This window comes from Thalassophryne amazonica, chromosome 14, assembly GCF_902500255.1.
Source record: "Thalassophryne amazonica chromosome 14, fThaAma1.1, whole genome shotgun sequence".
Taxonomy (NCBI): domain Eukaryota; kingdom Metazoa; phylum Chordata; class Actinopteri; order Batrachoidiformes; family Batrachoididae; genus Thalassophryne; species Thalassophryne amazonica.
Genome location: NC_047116.1, coordinates 1,709,053 through 1,721,780, shown reverse-complemented (window position 1 = coordinate 1,721,780; position 12,728 = coordinate 1,709,053). Strand labels below are relative to the sequence as shown.

Genomic DNA, 12,728 nt, shown 5'->3' with positions numbered 1-12,728 from the left:
CAACATTAAAAGCAAAGTGAAAATATCTCAGAGGAAAATAAGTATTTGAACACCCTGCGATTTTGCAGATATCTCATGTTTAAAGTAATGTGCTAATTCTGAGGGTTTGGGCATTTTACAGACACAAGCGTTAAAAGGTATTTTGGGAAATCAGTCTCCTGTCACCACCCACCCTGCTCAGTGTGCCGCTCTCGTTGGAGCAACAACACACAGAATGTGTCTCTTTCAGTTCTGACTTTAACACCAAGTTCACACCCAAGTCTTTCATCTCCAACTGTAAACGGTCATCAAAACATTACAATCGTATCTTCCTGAACTCTTCAGCATCAAACTCCATTGTGTCGATGTTTACAATGTGCTGAACAATAACAGGTGAAGATGCTCATAAACTTTAAGTTTCATAAATATTTATTATGGCCACTCTTAAAATAATTCAATTACTGGTAAATTTTAGAATTGATTTCGTTGAGATATCAATCAATCAATCAATCAATTTTTTTTTTATATAGCGCCAAATCACAACAATCAGTTGCCCCAAGGCGCTTCATATTGTAAGGCAAGGCCATACAATAATTATGTAAAACCCCAACGGTCGATATCCTCATTATCTCACAGGAATATATCACAATTATCTGGGAACAACTTTTTGCGCAGGAATTCATCAAGTACGTCAGGCGCATACTAACACAGAATACCCAGAAACTGGACAATTGTTCAGCCATAACGTCCACTTTTAGCTTGTCGTAAGCTAAGCTAGTGGCGCTGGTGAGAGTGTGGTCAACTCCCTCTCAAGGCAGCACTGTTGTGATTTGGCACTATATAAATGAAATAAATTCAAACTGAATTAAGTGCTAATCCCAAAATTAATAGAGACTGTAGTATCAAGAAGGACATCCAGTATTAATTTTGTCAAGCCTTAGCCACATGAGGTGCAAAAGTACATTCTTTGAGCTAGAACGCACAGGTGAGCCAGTACCAGGCTCAGACAGATAAAGTAGGGTTCCGTCAGAAAGGACATCTGGCGTAAACGGAATTTCTGACCCGGATCAGTCGAGGGCCAGGTTCACGAACCCCACTTGTAAACATACCACTGTCCCAGCTTTTTAGAAACATGTTGCAGGCATCCATTTCAAAATGAGCAAATATTTGCACAAAAACAATAAAGTTTATCAGTTTGAACATTAAATATCTTGTCTTTGTGGTGTATTCAAATTGAATATACAGTGAGGAAAATACGTATTTTAACACCCTGCAATTTTGCAAGTTCTCCCACTTAGAAATCATGGAGGGGTCTGAAATTTTCATCTTAGGTGCATGTCCACTGTGAGAGACATAATCCAAAAAAAAAAAAAAAAAAAAAATCCGGAAATCACAATGTATGATTTTTTTATAATTTATTTGTATGTTACTGCTGCAAATAAGTATTTGAACACCTACCAACCAGCAAGAATTCTGTCTCTCACAGACCTGTTAATTTTTCTTTAAGAAGCCCTCTTATTCTGCACTCTTTACCTGTATTAATTGCACCTGTTTGAACTTGTTACCTGTATAAAAGACACCTGTTCACACACTCAATCAATCACACTCCAACCTGTCCACCATAGCCAAGACCAAAGAGCTGTATAAGGACACCAGGGACAAAACTGTAGACCTGCACAAGGCTGGGATGGACTACAGGACAACAGGCAAGCAGCTTGGTAAAAGACAACAACTGCTATGATTATTTATTAGAAAGTGGAAGAAACAAGATGACTGTCAATCTCCCTCGGTCTGGGATTCCATGCAAGATCTCACTTTGTGGGGTAAGGATGATTCTGAGAAAGCTCAGAACTACACAGGAGGACCTGGTCAATGACCTGAAGAGAGCTGGGACCACAGTCACAAAGATTACATTAGTAACACATGATGCTGTCATGGTTTAAAATCCTGCAGGGCAGCAAGGTCCCCCTGCTCAAGCCAGCACATGTCCAGGTCTGTTTTAAGTTCACCAGTGACCATCTGGATGATCCAGAGGAGGCATGGGAGAAGGTCATGTGGTCAGATGAGACCAAAATAGAGCTTTTTGGAATCAACTCCACTTACCATGTTTAGAGGATGAGAACAACCCCAAGAAAACCATCCCAACCGTGAAGCATGGGGGTGGAAACATCATACTCTGGGGGTGCTCTTCTGCAAAGGGGACAGGACGACTGCACCGTATTGAAGGGAGGATGGATGGGGTCGTGTATTGCGAGATTTTGGCAAACAACCTCCTTCCCTCAGTAAGAGCACTGAAGATGGGTCATGGCTGGGTCTTCAGCATGACAATGACCCCAAACACACAGCCAGGGCAACTAAGGAGGGGCTCCGTAAGAAGCATTTCAAGGTCCTGGAGTGGCCTGGCCAGTCTCCAGACCTGAACTCAATACAAAATCTTTGGAGGGAGCTGAAACTCCAAATCTGAAAGATCTAGAGAAGATCTGTATGGAGGAGTGGACCAAAATCCCTGCTGCACTGTGTGAAAACCTGGTGAAAAACTACAGGAAACGTTTGACCTCTGTAATTAAAAACAAAGGCTACTGTACCAAATATTAACATTGATTTTCACAGGTGTTCAAATACTTATTTGCAGCAATAACATACAAATAAATTATTAAAAATCATACACTGTGATTTCCAGATTTTTTTTAGATTATGTCTCTCACAGTGGACATGCACCTAAGATGAAAATTTCAGACCCCTCCATGATTTCTAAGTGGGAGAACTTGCAAAATCGCAGGGTGCTGAAGAGGATTTGCAAATCACTGTATTCTGTTTTTATTTACATTTTACACAACATCCCAATTTCATTAGAATTGGGACGTTGTATTTCTCTGAGTCTGTACCTCCAGCAGAGGCTTGATGATGACGTGATGATGTGAAGTCATGAAGCCACACCCACCTGCAGGAAGCTGCTGGTGTCCGTGGAGGGCTCCTCTGCAAACCCACTGCTGTCTGACTGCTGACTTGTTGTCCTCAACAGGCCTGCAAAAAACAAACCACCATAAGCTCCACTGTGGATCAGCTCAGAGTCCAGGACAACACTTGCCCTCCTGTCCAAAGCAGCTACGCCCCCATCAGGCCAGACGACTAAAGGATTCAACTTTCCTGCCACTTGGTATTTCACACATTTTGTTTTTGCTATTTCAAGTACAAAAAGTTATTCAGGCTTCTCAACATAGAAACTTCTAAAATAATCCTCCTTAAACTCAAAGTAAACATTAAAAAGGATTTTCTTTCAACCAACCAGATCTAGGTTTCTTGCATCTCTGACGTGCCTTCTAGCAAGTTCAGTTGAACTTTCAAATTTTTGTTAAAAAAAAAATCCAAAATGAAGCTGGATAACTGCTGATACAAAATGCAAAATTTGCACTGCTCACAATTTCCCCAGTCACTGCCACAGAAGCCTATAACTTTTTTTTTCTGGGTTGTCTGGGTGTCTTGGTGGCTTTCCTCACTCTGTCTACTCTACATAGATTTACCACAGAGTGCCATACTGTTTGTATTTCTTCATAACTTCATGTGTTCCTCCCCTGATTTGTCTGAAGAAAGCTGGCAATAAATCTGATGATTTACATGTGTTATATACAGAGATTGTGTATATGAATGGGCGGAGCCTGCATGATGTCACCTGTTTTTTTTTTGTTTTTTTTACAGAGACCCAGAAGAGCCCAAGTGAGTGTTTGGGCTCTGTTCTGTACTGTGCCATGTTCACAGCCACTGAACGCTGAACTCATTAATGAATGAAGAGGTGGAGCATGTGTGGCTCAACATGTGACAAAAGACGTCTGACCACGCCCCTCTCTCGGGTGTGAGCCACCTAACCAGGGTTTGGGAGTTTTTTAAATCCTATTTTTGGGGACTGTGTGACAGTTCTCAAGGTTTACTTTACTGTGGACATTACAAATTATGAGCTGCTAAAAGTGCTAACACTGCTAGCATACAACATTAAATCCCACAAGAGTTTGACTCGGTGTGAATATGAGAGCAGAGACATCTGCTCTGTTAGGACGTTTGTCTACAACAAGGCAGATTTTTCCAGGTGTTTGTCATAAAATACTCCCAACAGACAGACGGTCTCCACGAGCAGCGGCATGGAGCGAGACAACGAGCCCGAGATGAGACATGGAGACGCTGTCACTCAAAGCGACCACGCCCCCAAATTTACAGAACTTTATGGCTTAAAATGTCTTAAAGGAAGAAGTCAGAAAAAACTCACCTCACACAGTTGTCATGGAGGAAGAAAGTGTTGAAAAAGAACAAAACGTTTATTTTGGAGCCACAGCCTCCAGAGGCCAGTCAAGGTACTGCACTTCTGCGTCTCGGGGGCCCATTACCTATCCAACCCCTCACCCTCCGGTCCTGATCGTCTGATTTAATGTATATCAAGTTACAGCGGATTTGCTTTGAGTGCGAGTTTAAGGAGGATCATTTTTGAAATTTTTATGTCGAGAAGCCTGAATCACTTTCTGTATCTGAAACGGCAAAAACAAATTAAAATGTGTGACACACCACAGGGGGGTACTAGAAACAGGGAAGAACAGGGTTCTGAGATTCTGACAGACCCGTGAGTGTCCTGCTTAAATAGGCAGCAGGATCAGGAGGTCAGACTGAACTCACCGCTGTCCCCAAGGACTCTGGCTGGTAGAACATCACCTTCATTACTCTGAACCTGAACAGTTAGGACAGAGAGACACAGACAGCTGAGAGACGGAGCGGCGCAGGGACACACGCTGATGTTCCAACGTCATACCTCCTCCATGTCAAAGGAGTCCGTGTTCTCAGTGCGCAGGAGACACAGTTTGGCTGGCGACAGAGTGGGAGGAGCTTTCTGTGAGGACGAGATCAGGGTCACCTCCTCTGTCGTGTGACTGCTGGGCTGAACATCAGCTGACTGTGGCTGAGGTTCCCCACTGGATGTTGGTGTGGCACTGGTTAGGAGGGCACACGGCGTGTTAGCAGTGTTCTATGTTAGCCCAATCGCTGCTCTAGCATCAAAACAGTTAGGACGACTCTAACAAATTTAGTAGCATCATCATTCAGACTGTTCCAACTACGAAACAGAGCTCGAGTTATTTTCTCTTTCTTTAGTCACATGCTTTAAAAACAAATAAGATTACATCATAACCACCAGAACATTACTCAATTTGTCAGATGGCATTGTTATTTTATTAAAAAAAAAAAATCCATAAATTACCTGTTGGTTATGCTCTAAGCCTTGAATTCTCACCTCTTGTCTGTTGACCTGTCTGTCTCTCCAACACCAACGGTTTCCTCGGCAACAGTAGCCAAAGAACAGATGTCCCTCTTTCGAATGTTTGTCTGACTGGCTGTCTCTGCCTGGTAGTCAGAATTGGTAGTGCAAGTGTCGTGACCATGCTCGGCGTGGGCGTGTCCTTGCTCAGCGTGGGCGTGTCCTTGCTCAGCGTGGGCGTGTCCTTGCTCAGCGTGGGCGTGTCCTTGCTCAGCGTGGGCGTGTCCTTGCTCAGCGTGGGCGTGTTGTTGGACTGTGGGCTTTTTTTGTGACTCATTAGCACCCCCCAGAAGATTGTGTTTAGTGATGGATCTTTTCAGGAGTTTGGCAGCATTTAACGCTGAGCTGCTTTTCTTCAGAGGCGGAGCTCCTCCTCCATCTTCTCCTCCTGTGGGAGACACACAACAACAATCCAAACACAACCAGTAGTATGTATCCATTACTCACTGGCTTCTGTACTGTGTGAAAACATTCAGCTTGTCCAACGAAGTCAAACTAAACGCTAACGTTACAAAAACCATGCAAACGATAAGAAACCGTCAAGAACGACAGCAAAACGAAAAATGGACGAATTGAGGTTTTCAACTGCATTCGTTCAAATTTTCCGACAGTTTAAAAATCCTGACGAAGCACCAGCTGCAGGAATGAAGCTGTGTGAAGGTTAAACGATGCCAACAAAAGTCAACAAAAGTTCAGATTTCTTGTTTCACTTGGACTTCGTTAAGTGCCGTGTGACTGGGCCATTACAGACCTACACTCACACAAGCAGCAGGCTGAACCCCCAACCCCCCCCGAGTGCAGACAGGATTTTTTTGACAGGCAGACAGTTTTTTGCACAGCCTCCATCAACAGCATGTGGAGCACAAAGTCCAATGATCTCCCTTGATCATACCAGACAATTTTCCTTTATGCACATGGTGTCCAGATCAATCCAAAACCAAACTATTGCTTCCAAAACTCACTGACAGACAGCGCAACTGAACATTCCATAAATTTGGGTCTGCAGGGTGTACGAAATGCTTTGTACACTTCGAGTGCTAATCCCAAGCCGGAAAAATAAGCAAGGCTGCATCAGGAGGGCATCCGGTGTAAAAAGTGCCAAAATAAAAGATGCAGATCACAAACTGAATTTCCATACCGGATCAGTCGAGGCCCAGGTTAACAACGACCACTACTAGTGTTGTTGACCAACAGAGTGCTGTTGGAAATTGGGCTACTGCTGGCTGAAGAATAAGAAAAGGAGGAGAACGTGTTCACAGACAGTTGGAGAAGAGGAATACTAGAAGGGTGGACGTGAGAGTGGGGACTTTGAATGTTGGAAGTCTGACTGGTAAAGGGAGAGAGCTGGCTGATATGACGGAGAGCAGAAAGGCAGACATACTGTGTGTGCAAGAGACCAAGTGGAAGGAAAGTAAGAGCAGGAGCATCAGCGGTGGGTTTAAGTTGTACCATGGTGAGGACAGGAAGAGAAATGGTGTTGGGGTCATTTTAAAGGAAGAGTATGTTAAAAGTGTGTTGGAGGTTAAGCGAGTGTCTGACAGGGTGATGAGTGTAAAGTCGGAAATTGAAGGGGTGATGATGAATATCATCAGTGCATATGCCCCACAGGTAGGTTGTGAGATGAAGGAGAAAGAAGATCTCTGGAGTGTGTTAGATGAGGTGGTGGAGAGTGTGCCCAAGCATGAAAGAGTGGTGATAGGAGCAGACTTCAATGGCCATGTTGGTGAAGGGAACAGAGGTGATGAGGAAGTAATGGGTAGATATGGTATCAAGTATAGGAATGGGGAAGGACAGATGGTTGTTGATTTTACAAAAAGGATGGAAATGGCTGTGGTGAATACCTACTTTAAGAAAAGGGAGGAGCACAGGGTAACATAAGAGTGGAGGAAGGTGCACACAGGTGGACTACATTCTTTATAGGAGATGCAAGCTAAAAGAAATCAGAGACTGTAAGGTGGTGGCAGGAGAGAGTGTCACTAGACAGCATAGGATGGTTGTTTGTAGGATGACTTTAGAGGTGAAGAAGAAGAAGAAGAAGAGAGTGAGAGCTCAACAAAGGATCAGATGGTGGAAGCTGAAGGAGGAAGACTGTTGTGTGAAATTTAGCGAGCAGGTGAGAGAAGCACTGGATGGAGGGGAAGCAATTTTGGACAATTGGAAAAGTACTGCAGATGTGGTTATAGAGACAGACAGGAAGGTACTGGGTGTGACTTTGTGGTGGAACAAAGACATCCAGGAAAGCGTAAGGAGAAAGAGGTAAGGCAAAAACCCGAGTGGCAAACACTAAGGAAAAAGGCATACTGTGAGCTGTACAAGAAGTTGAATAGTAAGGAAGGAGAAAAGGACTTGTACCGATTGGCCAGACAAAGGGACAGAGCTGGAAAGGATGTGCAGCAGGTTAGGGTGGTAAAAGATACAGATGGTAATGTGCTGACAAGTGAGGAGTGTGTGTTGAGAAGGTGGAGGGAATATTTTGAGGAGCTGATGAATGAAGAAAATGAGAGAGAAAAGGCTGTATGGTGTAGAGCAGGGGTGGGCAACTTGTTCCAGAAAGGGCCAAGAGGTTGCATGTTTTCTTTGCAGCCACTGACTCCACCAGGTGGTCTCACTGATTAATATCACTTTGAGCAGAGGGAATCAGTGGCTGCAAAGAAAACCTGCACCCTTTTGGCCCTTTCTGGAACAAGTTGCCCACCCCTGGTGTAGAGAGAGTAAATCAGGATGTACAGTAGTGTTCAGAATAATAGTAGTGCATAATGTGACCAAAAACATTAATCCAGGTTTTGAGTATATTTCTTATTGTTACATGGGAAACAAGGTACCAGTAGATTCAGTAGATTCTCACAAATCCAACAAGACCAAGCATTCATGACACTCTTAAGGCTATGAAATTGGGCTATTAGTAAAAAAAGTAGAAAAGGGGGTGTTCACAATAATAGTAGCATCTGCTGTTGACGCTACAAACTCACAACTATTATGTTCAAACTGCTTTTTTTTAGCAATCCTGTGAATCACTAAACTAGTATTTAGTTGTATAACCACAGTTTTTCATGATTTCTTCACATCTGCGAGGCATTAATTTTGTTGGTCTGGAACCAAGATTTTGCTGGTCTACTAGTGTGCTTGGGGTCATTGTCTTGTTGAAACACCCATTTCAAGGGCATGTCCTCTTCAGCATAAGGCAACATGACCTCTTCAAGTATTGTGACATATCCAAACTGATCCATGATACCTGGTATGCGATATATAGGCCCAACACCATAGTAGGAGAAACATGCCCATATCATGATGCTTGCACCACCATGCTTCACTGTCTTCACTGTGAACTGTGGCTTGAATTCAGAGTTTGGGGCTCGTCTCACAAACTGTCTGCGGCCCTTGGACCCAAAAAGAACAATTTTACTCTCATCAGTCCACAAAATATTCCTCCATTTCTCTTTAGGCCAGTTGATGTGTTCTTTGGTAAATTGTAACCTCTTCTCCACATGTCTTATTTAACAGAGGGACTTTGTGGGGGATTCTTGCAAATAAATTAGCTTCACACAGGCGTCTTCTAACTGTCACAGCACTTACAGGTAACTCCAGACTGTCTTTGATCATCCTGGAGCTGATCAATGGGTGAGCCTTTGCCATTCTGGTTATTCTTCTATCCATTTTGATGGTTGTTTTCCGTTTTCTTCCACGCGTCTGGTTTTTTTTTTTGTGTCCATTTTAAAGCATTGGAGATCATTGTAGATGATCAGCCTATAATTTTTTGCACCTGCGTATAAGTTTTCCCCTCTCCAATCAACTTTTTAATCAAACTACGCTGTTCTTCTGAACAATGTCTTGAACGTCCCATTTTCCTCAGGCTTTCAAAGAGAAAAGCATGTTCAACAGGTGCTGGCTTCATCCTTAAATAGGGGACACCTGATTCACACCTGTTTGTTCCACAAAATAGACAAACTCACTGACTGAATGCCACACTACTATTATTGTGAACACCCCCTTTTCTACTTTTTTTTTTTTTACTAATAGCCCAATTCATAGCCTTAAGAGTGTGCATATCATGAATGCTTGGTCTTGTTGGATTTGTGAGAATCTACTGAATCTACTGGTACCTTGTTTCCCATGTAACAATAAGAAATATACTCAAAACCTGGATTAATCTTTTTAGTCACATAGCACTACTATTATTCTGAACACTACTGTACAAGAGAACAGTAAGGAAGAAGTGAGGGTTGCTATGAAGAGGATGAAGAGTGGAAAGGCAGTTGGTCCAGATGACATTCCAGTGGAGGCATGGAAATGTCTAGGAGAGATGAGTAGAGTTTCTAACCAGATTGTTTAATAAATCTTGAAAATGAGAGAATAATGAGGAGTGGAGACAAAGTGTGCTGGTTACTATTTTTAATAACAAGGGTGATGTGCAGAGCTGCACAAAGCACAGAGGCAACCACAGCATGAAGTTATGGGAAAAAGTAGTACAACCTAGGCTTAGAAAACAGGTGAAGATCTGTGAGCAGCAATATGGCTTCATGCCCACAAAGAGCACTAAAGATGCAACATTTGCTCTGAGAATACTGATGGAGAAATATAGAGAAGGCCAGAAGGAGTTACATTGTGTGTTTGTGGATTTAGAGACAGTTTATGATAGGGTGCCAAGAGAAGAGCTGTGGTATTGTATGAGGATAGTGCAGGACATGTACAAGGACAGTGTGACAGCGGTGAGATGCGCAGTTGGAATGACAGACTCATTCACGGTGGAGGTGGGATTACACCAAGGATCAGCTATGAGCCCTTTCTTGTTTGCAGTGGTGATGGACAGGTTGATTGATGAGATCAGACCAGGCCCAATTCATAGCCGGGCCGGTTGTCGGGCTATGGAAATGATTGATCTGCTGTGGCACTCCCTAATGGGAGCAGCCAAAGAAAGAAGTAGAAGAAATACGCAAAAACTAAGCGCTACACAGCCACCAATGCCCGTTTCAGACTGTGGTGGATTTAGCTGTCACATTACCTTGATCCCTGGACGTGATGCGTTGGACAGGCTGACCAGAAACTTGACTGTAAAGCTGGAAGAACTCATTAGCAACTGTCGTTAGGACCTCAATCTGACGAAAACGGCCTGTGAGAGGATGGAGAAAAAAAGTTGTACCTGTTAGCGGATGCCAAACGAGTGTGAAGCTATGATGGGCTCAGATGAAGCCCACTGGAAGAAGAAAAAGTTGCAGTTCCTCAACTGGCCTCTCAAGCACGTTCCCATTCACATCCATGTAAAAAAAGTCCAACTTTAGAGCATGCTTTCAGCCTGGTACAAAAACATTGATTCTGTGATTGTTATTTAGCATATACCTATGTAAATGTTATGTCTGTGTTTTTAAGGTTGGCCAGGGGGTCTGCAATGAATTGCCCTTTAAGGGACTAATAAAGTATTCTGATTCTGAAACTGGTTTTGGTCTCAATAGATGGTTTCAACCTCCATGACAACTGCACGGGGGAGAATTTCTTTCTAGCTTCTTAGTTTAAGCCATAACGTTCTGTATTCAGGGGTGTGGTTGCTCTGAAAAAGGCAAACCTACAGAAAACCTACTGGAGACATAACGCAGGGCAGACTAAGGGGGAGGTGATGGTCTAGTGCTTAAGTGTTGGGCTTGAGACCAGAGGATCCTCGGTTCAAATCCCAGCCTGACTGAAAAATCAGTAAGGGCCCTTTGGCAAGGTCCTTAATCCCCTAGTTGCTTCCGGTGTGAAGTGGGCACCTTGTATGGCAGCACCCTGACATCAGGGTGAATGTGAGGCATTATTGTAAAGCGCTTTGAGCGTCTGATGCAGATTGAAGTGCTATATAAATGCAGTCCATCACGCAGGCTTTGTCCAGTGTAGATACAGCCTATGACACCAAAGCCATGGTGAAGGTCCAGAGAGCTGCTGCAGCTGGACACTTCGAACCAGGTGGTGCAGTGGTTAACCCTGACAACCCACATTTATCTTAAATGCAACACCAAACAGCACAATCAAGTCAGGAACAGGCCAATCCTACACAATGCCACATGAAGGAACCACCGTAGGTCCTGTATCACAACCACCCAAGCAGACAACCAATCCATCCCCACCTCTCCAAAATAACCATCTACATGCTGCAAGCAGGTGAAATGTGAGCTTGTCCACTGCCTTCTCCTACATCAAGGCAGGTACCTTAAGCACTGAGACTGGATCATGATCAGAGAAACATGAACATGGACAAAATCTCCAAGCAGATGTTCCCTCATGATGTCAGTGATCCTGCTCATCTGAGTTTCACTAAGGAACTGTTCATTTGACACAAAGTCATTCCAGCAGGACCAAAGGATCCTCCACAAAGACCTGGAACCAAAGACATCTTTAGGTCAGTGGGTAGAGTTGGAGACTGTGTCCCAACTCAGCGGCTGCACAGTGCTGAGGTTTTAATCGTCGTCCGTTTGCATTGTAAGTACTGTGACGAAATTGTCCCATTTCGAAGGCTTCTTGCAAAGCAGCTGGTGTGTGCAGCCTTCTTTCTCCTTCAAAACAAAGGATACAACAGGTGGATCCTTGGCAACTGAAACAATCCCATAAGTCATTGTGCAATAACCCACCCCCACCCCCCCCCAAAAAAAACCCAAACGGTTGACAAATTAAAAAAAACCCACTTACTCAAATTAAGGGTCTTTGGATTTGAGAGGAAGCCGGAGCACCCGGAGGAAACCCACACAAACACAGGGAGAACATGCAAACTCTACACAGAAAGGTCACAGGTGGGAATCCCATGACCTTTACGCTGCAAGGCAACAGTGCTAACCACTAAGCCACCGTGCTGCCCTCCATAGGTAAAACTGTACGCAGCATAAATAAGTACTGAAAAATGATTGCTAACCTACGGATTGGACCCACTACACGATGGAGGAGACACGCAACGAGGTAACAGCGAGACGTCAGAACCGTTTGTTCCAGCCTCCGATGTGTCTGAAGGGCTGAGTTTTGTGTGCCAAAGCATTTAGAAAGCTGCAGATCCTGACGTGTGATACAGCTCAAGTCTGACAGCCAGACAGTGAGACAGGAAGGACGTGGACCCTAAAGATATCAGCATCACCAAACCCCTCTGACCTCGTGACTCCATAAGATCTCCCCTGGATCTCAAAGACATGAACGTCCCTGCTGAGATCAGTTAATGTGTCCAATAACTACAGACTCATGTCATCATTTCGTGAGGTGGCAGTTTTGAGGTTTTAAACAACCTGTTGAACTGGGAAGCTGTTTTGTGGTGGTGGAACCTGTGTCATGTCCTCCCTGAAGACAGTGGAACACCTGGTTTCTGATCAGTTGTGATACTGAGTGTGGGTTCTGATGAGCCTCAAACAGAAAGTCTTCACAAACATGACCACACAGCACATACATTACCGCCTGCTCAGGGTGGCGGCACAGCGCTGATAGTGCTGTGCAGTGGTACGGAAGTACG

General features: G+C 43.9%; 1 protein-coding gene across 2 annotated transcripts in view; it reads right to left on the bottom strand.

Moving 5' to 3' along the window:
* The window catches only part of itprid2 (ITPR interacting domain containing 2), a 115,076-nt gene that overhangs the window by 25,405 nt on the left and 76,943 nt on the right, over nucleotides 1-12,728 (bottom strand). For both annotated transcript variants that reach the window (XM_034186303.1, XM_034186304.1), the window contains 5 exons: nucleotides 10,272-10,379; nucleotides 5,249-5,660; nucleotides 4,772-4,949; nucleotides 4,639-4,690; nucleotides 2,921-3,003 (listed from right to left, as the gene is read on the bottom strand). In XM_034186303.1, coding sequence (XP_034042194.1) covers nucleotides 2,921-3,003; nucleotides 4,639-4,690; nucleotides 4,772-4,949; nucleotides 5,249-5,660; nucleotides 10,272-10,379 — 833 coding nt within the window. The remainder of the gene's footprint in view (nucleotides 1-2,920; nucleotides 3,004-4,638; nucleotides 4,691-4,771; nucleotides 4,950-5,248; nucleotides 5,661-10,271; nucleotides 10,380-12,728) is intronic.